The sequence below is a fragment of the Dendropsophus ebraccatus genome, chromosome 8 (assembly GCF_027789765.1).
Source record: "Dendropsophus ebraccatus isolate aDenEbr1 chromosome 8, aDenEbr1.pat, whole genome shotgun sequence".
NCBI classification, from domain to species: Eukaryota; Metazoa; Chordata; class Amphibia; order Anura; family Hylidae; genus Dendropsophus; species Dendropsophus ebraccatus.
This window is the reverse complement of record NC_091461.1, coordinates 43,988,356-44,007,171: the sequence shown is the minus strand read 5'-3', so window position 1 is coordinate 44,007,171 and position 18,816 is coordinate 43,988,356. Positions and strand designations below refer to the sequence as shown.

At 41.5% G+C, this 18,816-nt stretch overlaps 1 protein-coding gene across 2 annotated transcripts in view; it reads right to left on the bottom strand.

The window, feature by feature from the left end:
• Positions 1 to 273: 273 nt before the first annotated feature.
• Positions 274 to 18,816, bottom strand: part of RTKN2 (rhotekin 2) — a 46,498-nt gene continuing 27,955 nt past the window's right edge. For both annotated transcript variants that reach the window (XM_069979065.1, XM_069979066.1), the window contains 6 exons: positions 17,268 to 17,362; positions 15,826 to 15,932; positions 15,221 to 15,352; positions 14,244 to 14,409; positions 7,111 to 7,218; positions 274 to 1,581 (listed from right to left, as the gene is read on the bottom strand). In XM_069979065.1, the coding sequence (XP_069835166.1) occupies positions 1,070 to 1,581; positions 7,111 to 7,218; positions 14,244 to 14,409; positions 15,221 to 15,352; positions 15,826 to 15,932; positions 17,268 to 17,362 (1,120 nt within the window). In that variant the 3' untranslated portion in view covers positions 274 to 1,069. The remainder of the gene's footprint in view (positions 1,582 to 7,110; positions 7,219 to 14,243; positions 14,410 to 15,220; positions 15,353 to 15,825; positions 15,933 to 17,267; positions 17,363 to 18,816) is intronic.

Sequence of the window (18,816 nt, the reverse complement as noted above, 5' to 3'; positions counted from 1 at the left end):
GGCGTGGCCTCACGGCCTTAGCGTCACTTGGCACCGCCCCCTTGACGCCCATTGGTTGACTAACGTAAAGGGTGTGGAGTCTAGACCTTTCAGCCAGCCTGTTCCAATGGCTAACGAGAGGGGGCCCAACTGTGGCGTTGTGGGCGGGGCTAAGTGGCCTCGCCCACTTAACGCAATCTGCAGTTGATGAAACATCACTTTTTACTTCAACAAGCACCATGACGTATGATATAAAATAAGATATGAAAAACGCAAAATTTACCCATTACACCTGTGTAGAGATGTCAGAATGCAAAAATGAGGTGACAGTGTCACTTTAAACAGCAATAGCAGACAACTCAAGGAAACATGTGGCATTCTAATGCTGAACAGCCCCTTAGTAATCAGATAAGAGTTATAAAATTTTTCTAATTCTTTTGACATAAAAATGTTATTATTCAAGGAGATGATTTAGAGTTAACAACCTTAACTTGAGAAAATATAGTATAAAAATGTAATGGTTCTATAAAAATCCTTTCACAGTTTTAACAAAAATAAAAAAAAGTAAACAGTATCTAATTTACAAAGTAAGTACTCCCTTATTATATGACTGTCATTCAGTGATTATGAAAAGTAATAGGCCCGCTTACCATGATTAATCACACCAAGCCTCAGCTCAGGACAGTAACTGGCTCAGATAGAATAAATGTGTACAATTCAACTTAAACTGACATTTTACTTTTGTGTCCTGTGTGTAATTACGAGGCAGAACAGTCTGCGAGCCAGAGGATAATGATAAAAAAGAAAAACTTTCTTTGAAGATTAAGAGCCGCTTTTCTTTCAGGGTATTCGAAAAATTCTTCTACATAATCTGAGCACATAACAAATAACACGTGGATAGGAATGTGATTAAAATAATAAGCCAATTATACTGTACAACAAATTGCTCGGAGGAAAGAGAAAAAAATTATTTTTTTTTCTCTTTACAAGAATTTCTAAGTAGCAAATTACAGTTAATTTGTACGTGAATTATTTGCTTCCAGTTTACAATACACTTGTAGACATACAGACACGTATGCCAAAGATTAAGTCATTCTTGTGACTGTAACCATGACTTAGGAACCAGTCTCTCTTTAATAGACTTCTGTCTTGGAGCTGGAACTGGTTTTGATGGACCCTCTTCCATCTGGTCATTGCCCTCGGAGGACGTTGCCTTTCTGGGAGGCACGATTGGCCTCTGGAACTGTTGCATGATAGAGGTCAGTTTGGCATCAAGAGACTTCCGAGAAAAGCTTGATCGTGGCCATATATTCTCCTTTTCTGTTGGGTCTGAGACTTTGAGATCTGCACTATATGGAGTCTTGTTGGGAGGTGGAGGAGGAGCTCTTCTTTTCTTTCCTTTGCCGTCCACAAAGTTTGAGTCATTATTTTTTGGAGAGAGGGTGTTCTTCTCAACATGAAGCTGATGATTACCATCAAATAAGGCGGACCATGGAGGTGGGACAGAGTCTTCCTGACCAATGAGAAACTGCCCATCTGTCTCTTCAATTTTCCTGTGTAGAATATCTGTTAGACTTTCAAGTTTCACAGGGGAGCCGATGCCTAAGGAAAATGAATTTGTAAAATGTTGAAACCATGGAAACAATAAAATGTGACCTGAATATAAGTATTGGTAAATGACCAAAGCTGGCTGTTCATTACATATTTTCCTGTACCCTTCATAGAAATAAAGTTAAAAGGGGACGAATCAGTAAACAAAACACCTAACGCTACGGGATATGTGCTGATGCATCACCCAGAACACTTCCCAGACATGTTGCTATGTTGATCAAGTGACAAATGAGAAAACCCTCGTTAGTTGACTTGTATCATAGTACAAAGGGAATGTGAGGACAGGTTTCTTATAATCAAAAATCTCACTGTACCAGTGTAATATTTTTAGCCAACTAAATAAATAAAACCAAATTACTGAACTGAAATAGTAAGCAGAGGTATCGAAATATTAGGAAATATATATTTCTAGTCCACCTACGCATGACACAGGTTTATTATTTTATTACACTGTATGTCATGCACACATATAAGGGAAATGAATGATTGATACAGAATCCAGATAACGGATTGCTTTCAGCAGGTTCCATAACTCCCATTCTTAGGGTCCTATTACACGGAGCGTTTTTTAATGATTAACAAATGCAAACGACATTGTTTATAGTTAACCTAAAATCGTTCACAATACTACACAGAACGATGGTCGCTAGATATGATCGTTACTACGATAGTTATTGTGATCATTACTATAATCGTTTATTCCTTTTGATCCCAGCAAAACAATGAACAATGTGCAATTACACTGAATGATTACTGAAAAATGCGGAACTTGAGCGAATGGCTGTGGAATTACAGCGAACGATTAACGATAATTTTAGGGTCAGATCTAAATAAACTATCAACGACATATGAAAGATTTCACAAAACAATTATCGTTTAAATTAGAACCAGTCACCAGTTCTCCTACAGAGAAAATAACTAAACATGGCCTAATTTAGGATCAAAAGATGGTTGCAGCAGTCAACAGATGGTTTTATGATCTATTTTTTTTTTATAGGTTTATGATAGCAAATCCCAGTAGGGTAATCTGTATTAATAAGAGAAACAACTGATAAGGTATAGTGATATAACAGCACATCATGCCCAGCGACAAAAACTTCTGCTGCACTGACAGATCTAACACATAGCGATAAAAGGCAAAATAAATGTAAATTGTTATTTCTTCTAGAAAAAAAATAAAATAAATTATAGTAAGTATGCAGTGTCCCAGAGCGGGTGCGCCACTGCAGTTTCCAGCATGTGTATGTTGGTAGTATTATATATGTATATGCTCTGTAATGAACGCTCAGGTTTGCACTCCCACCATTAGGCACCACTCTACACTTTACTCTAGCACAGCTGAAGGAAGGTTTATTAAAGGGTTAACTGTGAATGTGACTTTGCTCATGTATTTTACTGTATATGCCACTGTGTTCCACTGACTGAAAGCCAATCCTGACTGGGCGCCTCACACTGGTTCTTCCTATGTTTCTGTGATCAATAAGAGTTTATGTTGTGTGTCTACTGATACCTTCCTGCCCAATCAGATAGCATCCTGAGAGTATATAATGTGAGGTAGAGCTAGTTGGGGCAGTGGAAAGTGCGTTCCTACTGAAGGACTTCTTCCTGGGCCTGGTCTGGAGACCACAACCCATTTGTGGGGACTTTGGCCCACATTTATCAAAGAATACTGCTCTTTCATTTTACCAGAGCAGTAATCTGAGCTATAATTGGTTTCTGTGGGCAGTTTCTATTCTCATCCTGATAACCTGACAGGAGTAATGACAGCAGTTAGGTAAGGACAGTTAAAGCAGAGACCTATGCTGCAATGGGCTAGGTTTCCTTAGAGGTCTCCCCGACAGCTATCAGCTGTGTTCCTGGATCTATGTCCCTCAGTGCATACAGACAGCATTAGGGAGATGTTCATACATGTGGATGCAGGTACTCTGTCTTCAACTTCCCCATAGTGGAGTACCTGAGGATGTGGATAGACGCCTTATCTGCCCCTCCCCTGCTAGCAGTCCACTATCACCACCAACAGTCTAAGTCCAGGCAAGTCTAGTCTATTTCCAGCAACCAAGTATTCAGAGACTGTGTAAAGCTATTCTAAAAGTATTCTTAAAGGGGTAGTGCGGCGCTAAGAAATTATTCATACAACTTATACAGTTATACAACTTTGTAATGTATGTTATGTATGTGAATCGCCACCTTCCCCGTGTTCCCCCACCCCCGCACGTGTACCCGGAAGTGTAGTGTACCATACAAACCTGACCCGCGTCGTCCCAGACCCCGGTCTTCTGTCAACTACGTAATCTTCGGGAGGCCGGCCGAATCGCTGCAGCCGTCCCTGACGCCGACCTCCCTCTGCCGCGTCATCGGCTGCTCAGCCGCGATTGGCTGCGCATAACTGTGTGTATATTACACTACACTTCCGGGTCCACGTGCGGGGGTGGGGGGGAAGGGGGCGATTCACATACATAACATACATTACAAAGTTGTATAACTTTGTAATGTGTGTTATTTTGTGAATAATTTCTTAGCGCCACACTAACCCTTAGAGGACCCAGCCAATTTAAATTTTTGCATTTTCGTTTTTTCCTCCTTGTGTTTAAAAGGCCATAGCACAATTTTTTCACCTAGAAATCCACATGAGCCCTTATTTTTTGCGCCACTAACTGTACTTTGCAATGACAGGCTGAATTTTTGCATAAAGTACACTGCGAAACCAGAAAAAAATTCAAACTATGGTGAAATTGAAAAAACAAAACAAAAAAAAAAATGCATTTCTTTTATTTGGGGGGGTTTGTGTTTTTACGCCGTTCGCCCTGGGGTAAAACTGATTTTTTTACCAGGCATCAGATACAATAAAAGTTATACAAGTTATATATTGTTTTAATTCTAACGACTTGAGGAACATATATAACAACATGTATAACTTTTATTGTATCTGATGCCCGGTAAAAAATTCAAACCATTGTTAACAAATATATGTTCCTTAAAATCGCTCTATTCCCATGCTTATAACGCTTTTATCCTTTGGTCTATGGGGCTGTGTCCTATGTCATTTTTTGTGCCATGATGTTTACTTTCTATCGGTACCTTCATTGCGCATATACGACTTTTTGATCGCTTTTAATTACAATTTTTCTGGATTTGATGCAACAAAAAATGCGCAATTTTGCACTTTGAGATTTTTGGGCGCTTACGCCATTTACCGTGCAAGATTAGGAATGTGATTAATTAATAGTTCGGGCGATTACGGACACGGCGATAGCAAACATGTTTATTTATTTATTTGTTTATTTTTATTTATAACATGGGAAAAGGGGGGTGATTCTGACTTATTAGGGGAGGGGGCTTTTTACTTCTAAGATCACTTTTATTTTTACACATATACTAGAAGCCCCCTGGGGTTAGGGTTATTCCCCCTGGGGGACTTCTAGTATATACACTTTGATCTCTCATTGAGATCTTTGCTGTATAGTTATACAGCAAATATCAATGAGATCGGCACTCGTTTGCTTTCGGCTGCTGCAGCCGAAAACAATCGAGTGCCGAGCCGGCGCCATCTTGGAGCGGTCCCCGGCCGGCAGCAGGTACAGAGATCGCGGAGGAGCGATCTCACCACTATACCACCACCGATCATCTGCAGCCGGTAATCGGAGGCAGTTGTCATCTTTAACAGCTGCCTCAGATTACCTGATTAGCGGGCACGGCGATCACACCGTGCCCGCTAATAGCCCCAATCCCGGGCTACATGCGGCACCCGGGATCGCGGCGGTTCAGAGCGCAGCCGCCGCGCTGAACGCAGAGAGGCGGCCCTGGACGTACGGGTACGTCCAGGGTCGCCTAAGGGTTAAGTACACCTGCAAACAGCAGTAATTTATTCAAGTCTCAAGTCTTCTAAACAGTGTATTTGCATGTAGCAGTGATCTATCTAAACATATTTTAAGCCCCAGCTCACTACAAGGGATTTCAGTCAGTTCCCTTCAACCATCTGTACTGACCCTTATTGAAACAACTATTACACGTGTACTGTGCCTTTAAGAGGTTTCTACAATAAAAGTTTGCACCGGTTTAAGTACTTGCTGGACTTCGCACTACAAAATAGCTTCTATGAGATAAATCCCTGCACCACTCATACCACTTTTAGACCATGGCACTCAGACTCACCATGTCTCTATCCCCATTGCTTGGGGTTCTCACGAAGGCAAAGGATAGAAAGTCCTCAAAACGAAAGCACAAGAAACAAATCGGAGCACTCTTCCACTGCAATAATGTCATGGATTATTCAGCTAGCAAACTGGTAATTAAATGGAGACAGATAACAGGCAACTTTGCCTGTTATCTGTCAGCATCTGATGACCAGTTTGGTAGCTGAATAGTGGAAGATTGCTCAGATTTGTTTCTTCTTGTGCTTTCCTTCCTTGCACTACACCTGCACCATTTTATTTGAAGCGACTCTGTACCCACAATCTGCCCCCCCCCAAACTGCTTGTACCTTCAGATAGCTGCAGTTATTGCAAGTTTTTTCAAGTTTTAAACTGGCAGCCCTGTGCCCAACGGGCGTGGCCTAGAGTGTGTATGCATTAGGCTTGCACAACCTCTCTGACCTTCCTCCCCACCCTCATCATCATTAGGAATGCTCCAGGCAGATTGCCTCCTATTCATCAGCTGTGTGAATACTGAACATGGGCTGGATCGTTAAGCACCTGTGCAATGTTCAGACAGCAGTAAATGTTCCAGTGGCATTCCTAATGATGAAGAGGGTGGGAAGGTGCTGATACTCCCTTTGGGCACGGAGCTGCAAGTTTTAAAAGTTGTTTTTTAGGACAATGACTGCATCACCTGCCGAGCGGACCCCAGGACAGATCTTGGATTAAAAGCAGCTATCCAAAGGTACAAGTGTTTTGGGGGGGGGGGGGGGGGGGGGGAGTTCAGATTGTGGGTACAGAGTCCCTTTAAACAGGCATGTCTGGGAGTCGGAAGGAGCACATATGACTGATGCCTCGTGAGAAGAGCTGAAGGGGCTGCCCTGGGTTACTGCATGTGCGGTATACAATTTAAGGCTGGGTTCACACTACGTATATTTCAGTCAGTATTGTGGTCCTCATATTGCAACCAAAACCAGGAGTGGACTAAAAACACAGAAAGGATCTGTTCACACAATGTTCAAATTGAGTGGATGGCCGCCATTTAATGGCAAATATTTGCTGTTATTTTAAAACAACGGCTGTTATATTGAAATAATGGCAGTTATTTACCGTTCTATGGCGGCCATCCACTCAATTTGAACATTGTGTGAACATATCCTTTCTGTGTTTTTAATCCACTCCTGGTTTTGGTTGCAATATGAGGACCACAATGCTGACTGAAATATACGTAGTGTGAACCCAGCCTAAAAGAGTTGACACATCAAAGCAAAAGGAGCTGACCAGATTGGAAGGCTGGGCTTTTTTACCCAAAATCAGGATTGGGCCTAAAATACAGATTTTTCTTTTTTTTTTTTTTTACCTTCCACCTTTACAAAACACCACTTACTCATATCATGGTACACAGACGTAGCCTCTTTTGTTAGAAACAATGGTGGTTTCCGAGGTGACATAATCTCTATTTTCATAAGTTCTTCTGCGCAATGTTTCCACTGACCTGAGGGGAGAACAATACAGTGATTTATGCATGAAGCATATTTCATTTTTCCTTTGATAAAGGTTTTTTATTTTTTCCTTCATTAAACTGTCCAGGGAACATAACATCAATCACTATATGCATGCGAATTAACAGGACATAAGCAAAATATTAGAATATGATATACAAGATAAATACAATACCTCTATGGAAAGGAAAGGAAGCTAATATCACCCAGTAAATGTATGAATATCACCCAGTATAACTAGACAGTAAAATTACATAACTTGGATGATTCTAATATAAACCCTATATAACATTAATGTCATGCATTTACAACATTTCACGTTTTTCGTGCTGCTTCAGAGCTGTTATTTGTACTTCTAGCTATGTACCTTAATGTATTTTCTGTACTCTATATATTTGTTATTTGCATTGACTATTAAGGCATTAATGCCGCTGCCACCACTTAGAGGTTATTTAACAAGAGCCAATGTAAGAGAGATATACATGGACTAGCTTTAATCATATGCTTGGTGGGAAGCCCCAGTCAGTGGAAGGTCCCCTGCTACGGACCATGCCATCTCAAGCCTGTGAGAGGATACATGTCCCAAAAGGTAAGAGTAAGCAGGAGTGAGTGCAAAGAGGAGAAAAATAGGCAATCACAAGCAGTCCATCTCCTCTAGTCTCGGCATCAAGACCACCCTGGGCCCACATGAAGCCACAGCTCCTGCTAAAACTATAGCATTTGCCCAGATTCACCAGTCCATATCCAAAGGGGGATATAGCTCATTAAGAATGCCAGTATGTGAGAGGGCAACACTTTCTTTTGCCAGTGAGGAGAGGCTTCACTGCCATCTATGACCTCCTGGGCTTCAGACTGGTCCATCAGAGTAGCTGGGAAGACTATTTCTCAAGTGCCTCCACCTTGCAGTTTTGGGCAGTGAAGAGTTTCAGAAGTACAAATAGTCTCAGCGACCCAGCAGAGAGCCAAACAATGGAAAGTAAATCCTATCTTTGGTGAAGTGGATGGACTGTGTTTTTAAGGACTTTCTAAGATACACACCAGAAGACAGACATACACACCAGAAGAAAGACATGGAATCACCCCCTTTCCAACACTTCTCCCTGGTTACAGGATGCTTCCTTGCTCTGGTCATCTACCGCCACCTTTGCTACAAGTCTGTGATTTGATCCGTACTGCAGTGGATCCGGTAAAGATCTTGTTTCTACTTGTTTCAAACCTTATTTGTCTGATGTCATTTTTCCAAGAATTGCCACTAGAACACCCCAAATTACACTATGCCGGACACCTATCCTAGGGAATTCCATAGGGGAACTTCGACGGTCACCTATAGAGAAGCCCCTTCCAAGCAGCACCTGGAACGACTGTATTTGAGGTTGGGTTCACCCATGGGACCCCTGGAGCCTACCAGACTATGACTGACTGTAGCACCATCAGGTCCAACCATCCATTCTGTGTCTGACTCAACTTAGAGTACTTACCACAGATTTGGCAATGGTTTTAGACACAGATTGGTCATGGCTATCTCACACTGGAAGTATAATTTTTTCTTTAACAGAACCAGCATTTCACTTTCTGAACGGGGTGTACATCTCTTGTTAAGGTCACCTAGAGGCACTATCAGCAAAAAAGTTGACTTGCACTACATTTCAAATTGATGTTTGACCTTTATGTTCCATACCACCCATATATTAACTTCAGAGATGTAACACTGTGAACATTTAGGAACAATTGGATAAATACAAACCATCCTGGTACCTGGACATGCGATAGCCTTTGCTTCCAGCATGCATAGTCCTGTTTAATGTTTTAATCCAATTATCCTAGTACACAGCATCACTAGACGCCAAGCGTTAAATCATTATAGGATTCTGGATAAATATTTATTTGGTGAATGATCCGATCTGTGAGCAGCTGTCATGGAATGTCAAGAACTTGTTGAACAGCTGTTCCACCCTGGTTCATAGAGAGCTGTCAGCTGCTGATAACAGGGCAACAACTCGCCTCATTAACACAGCGCCATTATTTTCCTAACCTGACCTATTGTTAGACTGCACCATTAGAACATACAGGATGAATCAATAGATGCTTGCTTTTAAATTATTCAGCGTTCCAATCTCTCCTGTTTTACATTCGAATGGAAAGCTTGCAGAAAAATACACAAACGTTATTAAAAGGGTACAATTAACCTTGGATATAGCTACACGGCTGGACAGGGCTTCATACGATATAAATCCCCCTGCATTTCAGCGTATGGCTAATTATGATTATGTAGCAGCCGCATGAACAGAATGCTAAAGCACAAGAACAAGATACAGGAGTTCTCACTGACCTTGGAGGCAATTTAGCACTGACAAATAGAACCTGAATACATTTAATTTATGCAGTTTAAAAAAAATAAAAATAAATCACTAGTGACTAAGGTATGAGGTTTTCCGAAGTAGAGTATGTACTTATGTTTTCAATAGAGCCCGACTAATATGACTGATACAGAGCGGCATTCTCACGATCAGTACGGGTCTGAATACTCAGACCTGGACCAATCAAAACTTTTGACATGTCCCCATGGCATGTCAAAAGTTTTTATGATCACAGTGACATTTTAAAGACATGTTTTTGTGTTGGCCCAAACATTGCGTTTAGGATGATTTAGGGTATATTCACACGGGCGGGCTCGCAGCGAGATTCTCGCTGCGAGCCCGGCAGGTCCTGTCAGTTTCCATAAACTACATACTTGCTGCGGACCGCAGCGAGTATGTAATTATACCGCGCTTAACCCCTTCTACTCCCGCCGGCTCCCCCGCTGTAAGCAGCATACATTACCTGTCCTTGCTGCACGGGTCCGGCGTCCTGCTCTCCCGCCCGGCCAATCAGTGGCTGCGGCTGGGCAACACACTAATTGGCCGGACGGGAGAGCAGGACGCCGGACCCGTGCAGCGAGGACAGGTAATGTATGCTGCTTACAGCCGGCGGGAGTAGAAGGGGTTAAGCGCGGTATAATTACATACTCGCTGCGGTCGTTTAGACCGCAGCAAGTATGTAGTTTATGGGAACTGCCAGGACCTGCCGGGCTCGCAGCGAGAATCTCGCTGCGAGCCCGCCCGTGTGAAGCTACCCTTAGAAGAAGCGGAGACTGTGAACCCGGCCCTCTTGTCCCAATACCCATGTCTGACCTCACAAATATTCTTCTAGAGTAATGGGTAAAAAGTTCCATATAGCAACTCCATATTAACCCCTTAAAGACACAGCCTATTCTCAGGATATGTGATAGGGGGGGAAAAAAATAATGTATGCAGTGATGCTAGATACAGTCATTAAACACACAAATCAACACAAAGTAGTATTAGCTACAGCAAATAATATATTCCACTATAGACCTATAATATGCACAAACGTTATGAGTGCGAATATGTTCATTTGCGAGCATAAAATGCAGCTGTTATTTTCTCTACCTTTGTAAAAAATTTATGTTGCAAGAAAAATGTCAGTTTTTAAACTGCAGAAATGTGGTAATTAAATAAAAAGAGAAAACAGACAATAATTTATTGTCTGTTCCCGGAGAAATTGTTTAATTAGCTGTGTTCTTTAGGGACAACGAATCCGAGTGTGGCTGCTGCTAATTGCACTCGCAGGAGACATGAGCGCCAGCAAGGAGGAGGAAGTAGCCAGGAGGATTTCATGAGGTTCAGGAGTGCCTGCCTAAAATACAAGTCTCAGCACAATGGGCCTAATTTATCAAAAGGTGTTTAAAGCAAATGTATCAGTACATTCGCTTTAAGTTTTACACATGAATAGAGTGGCGCCGGAGACGCGGTCCTTTTTTTTTTTTTAAGCCATGGCCCGGTTCCCATGCACGGCGCAAGTTTATTACTGAGCACCGTCCCGGGCTGAAGCACTGGAGGCGGGCCTGCCCACCCGCAGTGGGTGGAACCCCCACCCCTCCATGACACGGTTGCATTAGAATCCATAGAGAGGAAGGGGTTTCCTCCAACTAGGGGTGGGCAGTGCTTCAGCCCAGACCGGCGTTCGGTAATAGACTGGCGCCGTGCACAAAAAACAGGCCGCGTTAAAAAACACTATTCTATTCAGGTGTTAAACTTAAAGCGAATGTATTGATGGTACATTCACTTTAAAGAAAAAAAGAAAAAATCAGAGCTCAGCTTTCCTATTTTGACAACCTCCTGCAAAACGACTGACAATATCCAGCCACAATAGTCTGTGAAATAATCTACCACCCCTCTAGGAAAGCTCTGTATGCCACAGACAACAGCTCCCCTCACCCATTTTAGTGAATACATATATTGTCTGTGAAATAAGTTTCGAAGAATCTTTTCATAGAACTCTGCATCATCCCGCTGTTTGCAGTCAGCACTGGAGATCAGTCCAAAACCTGTTATTTAACTCCCTAGATGCCATTGTCAATAGTCACCATGGCACCCAGCGAGTCATTTCACAGGTACTGCTCCTATCCTGATATTTCATGGCTTCTGTGGCTGCAATGTCAGTATACTGTATACAATAACGTCACAGTATACTACAATGATCACTTGCACAAGTTCCCTACAAGGACATAAAATTGAGTTAAAAAAAAAGTTTTATAAAACCCTAATAAAAATTCAAAATCACTAAATAAATCTAAATTACACATAAGTTAAAGCGAAACTAACAACAGGTTAATGGACGCTTAACTGCTGTTATGTTCCCATAAGGCCGAAGACGCTGAGAAGACTATCCTCCATTTTGGTAAATCATCAGTGCACCAATCCACCCCGCCCCTCCTCATGAATACTGAGGGGGCGCTCATCATTGCACAGTGCCCAGGGGTGGCCGGATCAATGCACTGAGGGTGGATGCCCCGCCCCCAGAGCACCAAACTGCCTAATTTGCATATTGAACAAAGTGAGGCTTTACTGACATCACCACTAAGGCTGGGTTCACACTACATTTTTGCAATCAGTTTTTTCATCTTTTTTTGCAAAAAACTGATGAGAAAAAACCCAGATGCAACTGTGTGCATCTGTTTTGATGCGTTTTTCCATTGACTTCCATTATTAAAAAAACGGATCCGTTTTTTTTGAGGGACACAAAAAAAGAGGTTGACCACGTTTTTTTGTGTCAGTCAAAAAAAATGGATCAGTTTTTTTTTTTTTATATTGGAAGTTAACGGAAAAACGGATCAAAACGAATGCACACAGTTGCATCCGTTTTTTTCATCAGTTTTTCGTTCGTTTTTGCAAAAACGTAGTGTGAACCCAGCCTAAGGATGAAGCTTAGAAAAGTACCTTTATTCTCGGCTTCCCCACCTTACAGGGACATAGCAGCAGGTTAGTCTTGTAACCCGCTGTTGGTTTTACCTTATTTTATATTGTTACTTGCAGGAATATATTATTATAGTTTAATTGTTACTCATCCCACATTGTGACTGCCATAGCAAATAAAAATATCCAATGTCAGAATCATGTTTTTCAGGTCACATGACATCCTTTATGGAATAAAAAGTCATTAAAAAATTCACATCCACCCCAAAATGGTACTGCATACTGGGGACAAAAAATGGTCCCCAGTAGAAAGTGGTAGAAAGAAAAGTTGTGTTATAGGTCTCAAAATATGGAAACAAAAAAAAAAAAAAAAAAATACAAATAGTATAGTACAGCCTTCATGACTGTGCTGTTAGGAAAATACAACTACTGTATGGGTCATAGAAGGCGAGGAAATTAAAGATCAAAATCCATGCAGTACCAGATACTGCCCATGGAGAGAAGTGCTGCCGTTTTTTGAGAGGTGTGAATTGGGGCCAACTACCTCTTTGAAAAACAAAACCTTTTTTTTTTTTTTTTTATCCTGGACAACCCCTTTAAATATCAAATAGAAAAACACAGATTAACCATGAAGATCAACATAGTCCATTCTGCAAATACTAAAGCTACTAGTACCTTGTAGGTGGCTCATATGAATAAATATACAGGATTTAATTTTGAACTACATTGAAAGACGTTCTTATTTCCCACATTGGCATTAAAACACTAATGCTTCCTTCTGTAACCAAAGCCTCACAGCCCCTAGATGTAGTTATGGCAGCGCTGTAGCAGAATTAATGGTATCTCATTTTACCTTGGCAGAGGTGCTGTGCACAGTGTACACTAGCACTGAAGCTCCCACTCATGTGTATCAATTAAAAGAAATGTTTTTAGCAGCAAATGTGAAGGAACATGAAAGAAAAATAAACCGGTTACACTGAGTATATTAATCCTATTGATATTGCGCTTCATACTAGTATAAATATCAGTAATAAATACTATAAGAAAGATGCGTACAGTGCCATCCATTCAGGTCTACAACACATCAATGTTTTTGGAAGGATTTAAAGGTACACTTTAATCTTGGCGCCAAGAACCACCCAAATCTGTCAACATGGCAAGATGCCCCATGCACGGTGCAGAAAGCACATAGAAAGACCACACAGAGAGGAGACCTATGAGTGATTCAGTTCCTGCATGCTGGTAAGGTATGCTGGGATATGTGATTCAGCAACAAGACCCGATGTTCTTTAAGTGCTGTGTATGTTTGAACATTTGAACCCATTTGATAAATTTAGGTCCTATCTCTGGGACATGCACCTTTCACCAAACATTTTATGTCATATCCTGTGGAATAGAAAGTGACCGGAATAATCCCTGTGCCTGCCTTCATTTTCTTTCACTACAGAATAGTAAAGATTAGTGTTGAGCAAACCTGTCAAACTGCTCAGGTTCGGCAACGTCCTCCAAACCCGAACAATCGGAATTTGATTCCCTGAGGTTGCAGAAATTGCATGCTGTCCTAGGGCTGCCAGGAAAACACGGATAAAGCCATAGGCTGTATCCAACTTCTGCAGCCGCGGGGAATCGAATCCCAAGTGTTCGAGTTCAGGGAACGTTGCCGAACCCAAACAGTTTTACAGGTCTGCTCAACACTAGTAAAGATTGGTAGATCCAACCACCAGTAACTGCTGCAATCTTAGTACTGAGATGTGTACACTCACTGAGATTGTAAAAATGCTGCCAGAAAGCTTCCATCCATTTCTGAAGTTCTTCTTTGCTGTCAGCAGAAAATATTTTTGTCACCGCTTCTCCAGATATCAGGTTAATAACCGTAAAACTGTTGGTCCTTTTCTTGGAGTCCTTCTCCACTGCACGGATCCTGGTTTCCTGAAAAGAGGGGGGGGGGGGGGGTGTTATATATTAATATCACATTTACCCACTGCATAAAATGTTCCATTGACTTTTCCGATGGTGAAGATTCTGCCTAAAGAACACAATTCTGCAGTGTGTGAGAGTCCACCCTTAATAGAAAATAAAACTACCTCAACTTGACTTGTCATTTGGTTTTTGCTGACTAAGGCCTCACATGTTGGAAAAATCGGTCTGTATTTGCAGACCAATTTACATCCCACTGTTTTCTATATGCCTATCTATGTATCTGCAATTTTCTGTGGTCCCACAGTTTTTGCAGATCCGTAAAAGAAAAAAAAAAAAAAAAAACGACATGTCCTAGTGCGGACCACCACCACAGAACACCAATAGAAGCCTTTGGGAACCAAAAAATTAAAGATCTGCAAAAATATCCTGATGTGTGAACGAAGCCTGAATTCTTTTTTCAATCCGTTGCTCCAGCACCGAGATAGAAGCTTTAGGAATTTTTTAATTGATTCAAATTCAGTTAAAAGTTCTGCGCTTCTGTACAGACACAGCCGTGAAAGGTTTCAGTGGTTTTAGAACTTACTGCTTTTCATACACAGTTTAATGGAATACAGGATAGACAGAGCATAGGATAAACTACCCATTCATATATCTAGACATAACTCTCTTACACAAATGTACCATCACCGCCTAGTTCCCAAGCATGGGAACCAGGCAGCGTTTCACAAAAAAAAAAAAAAAAAAAAAAAAAGGTACAAAGTAGCAGCAATGTACCTGATGGTACATTCACTTTAAACATTTGCCCATGGATACAGGTTACCTTGTTAATAGGAATGGTCATAGTCGGTTCGATCTTAGCCTCTATTTCTTCTGGTGTATAGTAACATTGAAGGTTTCCACCTCTTAGTACACAGTACAATCTGATCCAACTGCGAACACCACTAGTCATTTCCTACATTTAATCATGAGATAAGTATTAAATATTTTCCACCCCCAAAAAAAAAAAAAAACACAATACATCACTCATCATCATCATCTCATATCAATAATTACACAAATCTGTCAGACGATCAACAAAAGAAACTGGCAACAGCTGACCAAGTCATGCCTGATTAACTATACAGTACATATGGGAAAGAAAGATGGATTATTTATGTTTCTGTTTCTATATTTAAGTGTCAGGCGAGAATAATATAGTCGATTGTTTCATCTAGGAGAGATATAAAGTCAATATTAATTACTATCAGGGAAAGACAGCAGATAAACAAGCAGTCAAGGTCAAGCGAGAGATATGAATATGCTATAAGTGCTTAAAGTATAAGGTTAATGCATGTAATGCGTATGCCAAAATGTGTAACACACAAAAGGAGACACAAAATACTATTAAAAAGCAAACAATGTGTTTGGTTAAAAATAAGCTTTTACCTGCTGATTAAGAAATCCAGTAATAATTTCATCAGTCAAACACGAAGGTTGTGCAACCAAATGGCAGCACAAATTCCCATACAACGGAAGCCAGAAAGAGGAATCCTCTACAAATGATAGGAAAAAGGTTAATTAGGTCAGGACTCTTAGCCTGAAACAATGAGCACCGGAGATCTTTTAATGTGATCACTATGTCTAGTATAGGAAATCCCATAAAAGCATGGACCCCACAGTGAGTGAAGCTCAGCCAGGGTCAGAGTACAGTCCACTAGTTATAAAGGGAAACTAACAGCAGGTTAGAAGCCCTAGGAAAAGTTAGGAATGCAAAGGATGAAGATAATTTTCTTACCTTTACCCTCAGTACCGCTGTCACTAAATATATTTTACTTTAATTAATATGTAAAGTAGGTTGAGGATGGGGCTATTACCCCAAGCACTGATCCACCTCACCCCTCCTCATAAATATTGGGGTGGCACTCTGTAGTGACATCACACCAGTGCTCATCACTGTAAGCACTGGACAAATACTTAATGAAGGGGGCGGTACACCCCAGTGTTCCAAATGACCTAATTTACATACTGATTTAAGGGAAGATTTAGCAAAAACGGCATTGAGGAGGAAGGTAAAAAAAAAAAAAAAAAATTACCTTCATACTTGGCATCCCCGCCGCTATCGGAACACAACAGCAGGTTACTCTTCTAACCTGCTGTTCGTTACACCTAAAGGCTTTGTTTATACAGTAATTTAAAGGTTCATTTTACGACCAAAAGTTTGGAAAATTTAAAGTGACTCCGTACCCACAATCTGACCCCCCCAAACCACTTGTACCTTCAGATAGCTGCTTTTAATCCAAGATCTGTCCTGGGGTCCGTTCGGCAGGGGATGCAGTTATTGTCATAAAAACAACTTTTAATACGGCAGCGCTGTGTCTAACGGCCGGGGCTTACATTTGATTATGCATTAGGCTGGCACACCCTCTCTGTCCTTCCTCATCATTAGGAATACTCCAGGCAGATTGCTTCCTATTCGTCAGCTGTGTGAGCCCGGCACATGGGCTGGAACGTTACTACATCTGTGCAAAGCTCAAACAGCAGTAAATGTTCCTGGATCATTCCTAATAATGAGGAGGGTGGGGAGGAAGGACAGAGAGGTGGTGCCAGCCTAATGCATATAAAAATGTAAGCCCCGGCCGTTAGACACAGCGCTGTAGGATTAAAAGTTGTTTTTTAGGACAATAACTGCATCCCTTGCCGAACGGAGCCAGGACAGATCTTGGATTAAAAGCAGCTATCTGAAGGTACAAGTGGTTTGGGGGGTCAGATTGTGGGTACGGAGTTGCTTTAAGCCTTCTATTTGCTCCACTGTGATAAACTAAGCAGCTATTTTACATGTAAACCAGTAACGACAACTCAAAATGCACCAACGTATAAATAAATCTTACCATGTGCAGTGATTGTAAGGGTATGTGTCCGGAAGCTGTCATCCACACTATCTAGCGTAAAAGTGATATGAGCCAGCAGGTTGTATTTTGCTCCCCTTAAGGTAGGGAAAAAAAAAATAGTAAATTATTATTTATATCACTGCATGCTCTATGACTGCTTATTCAGCAAGACCAGACATCTGCCACTGCCTCTTGTCTAGAAAAGTCGCGGTATTAAATTTTAGTGTCCTTAATTAAATTTAATTATGCAGTAGATAAAAAACACCTACTATTTTTATAAATATTATAGCTAGCTATTTTTTCGTCTTTAATTTCTTCCCTGGGTGCCTTTCCAGTAGTGGTTGTATAGTAAGGGGGGGGGGGGGGGGGGGTCACGTGCTTCATAGCAGCTGCAAAAAAAATGCTGGGAAATTGTCCGAATAGTGTTAGTAGAATATAATTTATACTTGGGTTCGGTCATCACTATAAAGTATGTGTGCTGTCCTGACAGATTACATTGGTGAAGATAGGGGTTTGGCATGGTGAAAAAACACTGCCCGACCCCTTGGTTCTCTGAGAAATAAGCAGCCATCAGAGCTGCCTCTTACCCCTCCTCTCCCCAAAGAGAACACAGGAATGCTCAGCCGTGCCAAACATTCGGCCTTCTCTAGGTCCAGCTCTTACAATGTCATGATCCTGGCTCAGGAGCGCCCCGCTCCGCCAGTCCGTGTCTGAGGCAGGACACTGCTGCAGTCACTGACCGGCTGAGTGTGAACATTCCCCAGGATTGTGATGTAGCAGGAAGCTGAGGAAAATTAAGTCCACCGGCTGTCAGAGAGATTGTGATGTGGCCCTGCGGGGGCACAGGGGCAGGTAAAAGTACAATCTTTATCGCGTTCCCTCCACCCCCTGCCTGTACCAGATTTATTTTTTTTATTCCTAGGGAGGACGCATAGTGATGCATTTGTGACATGCTTCTCCACATGCAACCATTTTATAGACAAAATTGTTGTCCAAGCTGTATGGACAGGACTGGGAGGAGCGAGGGGATGGGCTTTTTTTTTTTTATTAGGCCAAATGAGCACATCAGGAACATAGTAAGCAATACTAAAACTCATTAGCTACAATGTCCTCCTGCAGCAGCTGGGCCCTGAGGAGTCTCAATCAAAGGGAGATTAGTGGGAGGCACAGGAGAGAGACCCAGGCTCCATCACTAGAGAGCAACATGGCGCTCCACCACAGCTACCTGTAACTACTACTCCCACTAAAGCTGATTCTATTACTACTACTGTTATTACAACTCCCACTCCTGCTACTCTGCTCATCTACAATACCTCTACTACTACTCCTACTACACAGATCATCAACAATACCTCCCCCTATTAATCCCACTACTACTCCACCACTCACCTTTACTCCCATCACTACTACTACTACTCCCCTAATCTGTTATACCTTTACTACTATTACTACCACTACTCCCACTCATCATTAGCAAAGAATAAATAAATTCAGATTGAAATCGAGAATCATCCATAAATCTAAAAAAATATATATATATTCTTTGGCC